The following is a 3,703-nucleotide window of genomic DNA, read 5'->3' as shown; positions in this document are numbered from 1 at the left end:
GATTTGCATACTATTTGTATTAACCAAAGTTTCTACATTTAAAAATGAGACAGATTCAATGTAATGAGTCAAGCATAACTTACTGTGACAGTTCAGTTTTTCAGTGTGTAACGTTACTAGTTTTGTGCTTACATTGTTTAAAGAAATCAGAATCTGAAGAACACTGTATATACACTTTTCGGTACACCCCCTTTACTCCTTTAATTTTTGTTATTTGCTGCCAGGGGCTGTCGACTAGCAGCCTAGGTGAAGAATTAACTCCACTCCCAAAAAAATAACAGCCTGATTGTCCGCTTTGGTTATAGAAATGGAAGCTGCATTTCAAAATATAAATGGCGAGATCACTCAAACTGGTTCAAAACAAACCCAAAAGTGTAAGAGAAAAAGGGGACATGAAGAGACCAACCAAGGCAGCAAGGATAGGGTATTAACACTCAAGACCAAATTTATACCACTCGAGTACTTTGATCACTAAAAGTAGGCCTAAAAACACCAAGTCTGACAGTGTTCTGTTTATTTAATAAGTTAGACGTGGGGAAAACTATTTTCCAAATTAGCAAGCGTTTAATCACTCTAGGTTACATAAGTACAGCAAGCTTCTGCTGTAATTGGAGTTGCATACCAAGCAAGGAACAGGCTTAACTTGATTTGAGCAGGGATAGTATAAGACAAAATAGTAATACTACTTTCCCCACAACAATGACAAGACTCCTTGGGTGAATGTAAAACATTTAATTTAAAAATGTTGACACTACAATATATAAAATAGCTATTATAAATGCACATAGTGTATTCTATAGCTGCCAGGTTTACGTTTTTAGGAAACTGTAAGTTACACTGTGGTTAAGACTTGTAGTTTTACCCTTCTGAAAGTCCACATTCTATCACAGTGATGTATGGTCAGACTTAACAGCCCCAATTGTTAAACACTTGGATCAAGTTATAACCAGTTTTATTGCAAAAAGACCCTGTACACATTTATATCAATTCTAGTACCTTACAATTTTAGCTACCCAACAAGTCATTAACATACAGAAACATGCATGAAAAGCAAGAAAGATCACCCATCCCTTCTGCATATTAGCAACTTGTCACTGTTGAGCAACAAAGCTCACATCACTGAGTTTTTATGTGAACAGTCACTTTTAGCATTCATCCTGAGTGAAAGATGGAATGACTTAAGTACAAATGTAACATATTATAAACAATTTCATACAAAAAAAGTCACAAATTGAAACCAAAGTATTTTACAGAATTTACTACAAAACACCATAAAAACTGCCTCCTCTTAAGCCCTCTCCCCCCGTATCCTACGAGCCAACTGGATGTCTTTGGGCATGATGGTGACTCTCTTGGCATGGATGGCACACAGGTTCGTGTCTTCAAAGAGACCCACCAGATATGCTTCACTAGCCTCCTGTTTTAAAACAAGACAGACAGTGTTAGAAACCATGAACTGGTACATGTAATTAGCCCTTTTCCCCACTCCCCCACAGCATACCTGGTTAAAAGTAACTATTAACACACTCATACCTGCAGAGCACCAATGGCTGCACTCTGGAACCTCAAGTCTGTCTTGAAGTCTTGAGCAATCTCCCTTACCAGCCTCTGGAACGGAAGCTTGCGAATCAAAAGTTCTGTGGACTTTTGGTAACGACGAATCTCTCGCAGCGCCACAGTACCAGGCCTACAAAATTAGTAGAATAGTGTGAACAAGGCCCCAAGCTGTGATATCTAAATTCAGATCTTGCTGGCAGAAAAGCATTCTTGAAAACGGCACAAAATGTGCTGCGGAGTGGGCAACCACTTCCCTAAACCAGACTCTACTTTAAGGTACTGTCAATACAGCCTTTATCTCTTAAGTGCGTAGATATGAACCCCGGCCTGCTTTCCGGAATTCATTGCTGTTAAAAAAAGAGACATACGTTCTTATCTCCACCCCTCCTTTAATTACCTGTAGCGATGAGGTTTCTTGACTCCACCAGTAGAGGGAGCGCTTTTCCGAGCAGCTTTGGTAGCCAGCTGTTTACGTGGAGCTTTGCCACCGGTGGACTTACGGGCAGTCTGCTTGGTACGGGCCATTTCCCTTTATTTATTTTTTTTTACTAAGAGGAAAAAGCAAACGAGATGCTAGCAACGGAATACCTTCCCTTCTAACTCTTTAGTATTTTCCCTACCACTTCGTGCCAGTTTCCACTAACCTCCTCCCCTCCCCGCCACTCTTCGGAGGAACTGCAGCGCAAGACGAATAGTAGCAGATGTCAGGGCGCTGCTCCCTCCGCGGCGGCCAAGGGAGGACATTCCCGGGGGAATAGGAACGAGGAGTCACGCTGCCTCCCGCCCACGCGCGGTAGTAGTAGAACCGAAGCCACGATTCCGCTCCATTCCACCCCCGCCGGTAGTTACGTTGCCATGACTACGACTATTGGACTATCTCATTCCTCCCCCCCCCCATACACACCGCGGGCCAAGCGGAACAAAGCGGCCTTCACCACCCCTCCCCCACCACTCATTAAACACGGCCCAAAATACGAGAAATACACGTCCGCCTTCCCCGCCCCTACCCACCGTCCCCCTCTCCAGCCGCCCCAAGCCGAAACTCACCACTTTCAGGAACGGAGCCTTTAAAAACACTTCCGCTCCTACCAGCCACGAGCTACACGTCCTACTCCTTCCCCAACGAACCCGCAACTGTCCCCTCCCCGGCGCGGGGACACTGTATTTATAGAGGGAGGGGGCCGAGAACGTCATGACCTCACAATACAGACACGCAGCGCACGGAGCCATTGGCGTCTACCTCCGTTGGCGCCGTGACGTTAACTGACACAAAGGCCGTTTCCCCGAATCTCGGCCGTGATTGGATGAAACCTCGACAGCCGATTGGTTGCTAAAGCTGCACTCCGATTGGACATCGTGAGCTGAAGCAGACCAATCGGAATTGGAGCCCAGGAGAAGGTTGTGATTGGCCGGCAGAAAACATAGTTTGGATCCTACTTTTTGTTGCAAAGCTCCACAATGGAAAGTCAATGGGAAAGAAAAGCTGTCCGTTTGGAGTGTCCCAGGCTGAATGAGGCGGGTAAACAGAAGGAAATACTGCCACATAAATTATTGTAGGAGGGGAAATGGTAAAGCCAGGTAGGAAGGTTGCAGTCGTATTTGAATATATCTGACTGTTTAGCGTCAGACCAAGTGGTACGAATAAAGGAAACTTCAAATATAAGTCAATAATTATTTTCTAAACAATATTGCACAGAACACGGATTATTTATTAAACAATATTGCACAGAACACACATTAAAACGCCCCTTTAAAATACCCTTTACATAATCATAACTCAAATATACTAAGGTTGCAAATTTTATATTTTTTTCAATTTAACAGTATATAGAAGACAAATATTTCTTAATCAAATTTAGTGGGTAAAATACAAATACTTTGGTAGGAAAACTATTACTCTATTTGGTACTCTAGCTGGCTTGCATGATCAAATAAATACCTGCAATAAGTAACATATACATATTTACAAAACAAATCATTTAAAATATGAAAAGTTCCTATTTAGCAAATACACATTATGTTAAGTGATTTTAGCTTCTTTATACAAACTCCCTGCAGCTTCTAGGATGCGGGCCTAATATTGCAGTCTGGTGTGAAATGCAATGAGAAGTATAGACTACTGATATGTACAAAACTATTGACATAT

The 3,703-nt window shown here is 42.5% G+C and overlaps 1 protein-coding gene across 1 annotated transcript; it reads right to left on the bottom strand.

Moving 5' to 3' along the window:
* Positions 1–2: 2 nt before the first annotated feature.
* H3-3B (H3.3 histone B) lies at positions 3–2,804 on the bottom strand. Its single transcript, XM_083429986.1, has 4 exons — positions 2,605–2,804; positions 1,955–2,105; positions 1,534–1,687; positions 3–1,417 (listed from the first exon to the last, which is right to left on the bottom strand). Exons 2-4 carry the CDS (start codon positions 2,080–2,082, stop codon positions 1,289–1,291), a joined length of 411 nt encoding a protein of 136 aa, XP_083286112.1. The 5' UTR covers positions 2,083–2,105; positions 2,605–2,804; the 3' UTR covers positions 3–1,288.
* Between the last annotated feature and the right edge of the window lie 899 nt (positions 2,805–3,703).

The sequence above is a fragment of the Podarcis tiliguerta genome (assembly GCF_965153285.1).
Source record: "Podarcis tiliguerta genome assembly, chromosome: 2".
NCBI classification, from domain to species: Eukaryota; Metazoa; Chordata; class Lepidosauria; order Squamata; family Lacertidae; genus Podarcis; species Podarcis tiliguerta.
This window is presented reverse-complemented; position numbering and strand designations above follow the sequence as displayed.

Excerpts from the sequence above, each read along its gene's own strand:
- H3-3B (XM_083429986.1), bottom strand. The coding sequence starts at position 2,082 with ATGGCCCGTACCAAGCAGACTGCCCGTAAGTCCACCGGTGGCAAAGCT. Across the intron at positions 1,688-1,954 it reads AAGAAACCTCATCGCTACAG|GCCTGGTACTGTGGCGCTGC; the intron begins GTAATTAAAGGA and ends CTAATTTTGTAG. Across the intron at positions 1,418-1,533 it reads CAGCCATTGGTGCTCTGCAG|GAGGCTAGTGAAGCATATCT; the intron begins GTATGAGTGTGT and ends GTTTTAAAACAG.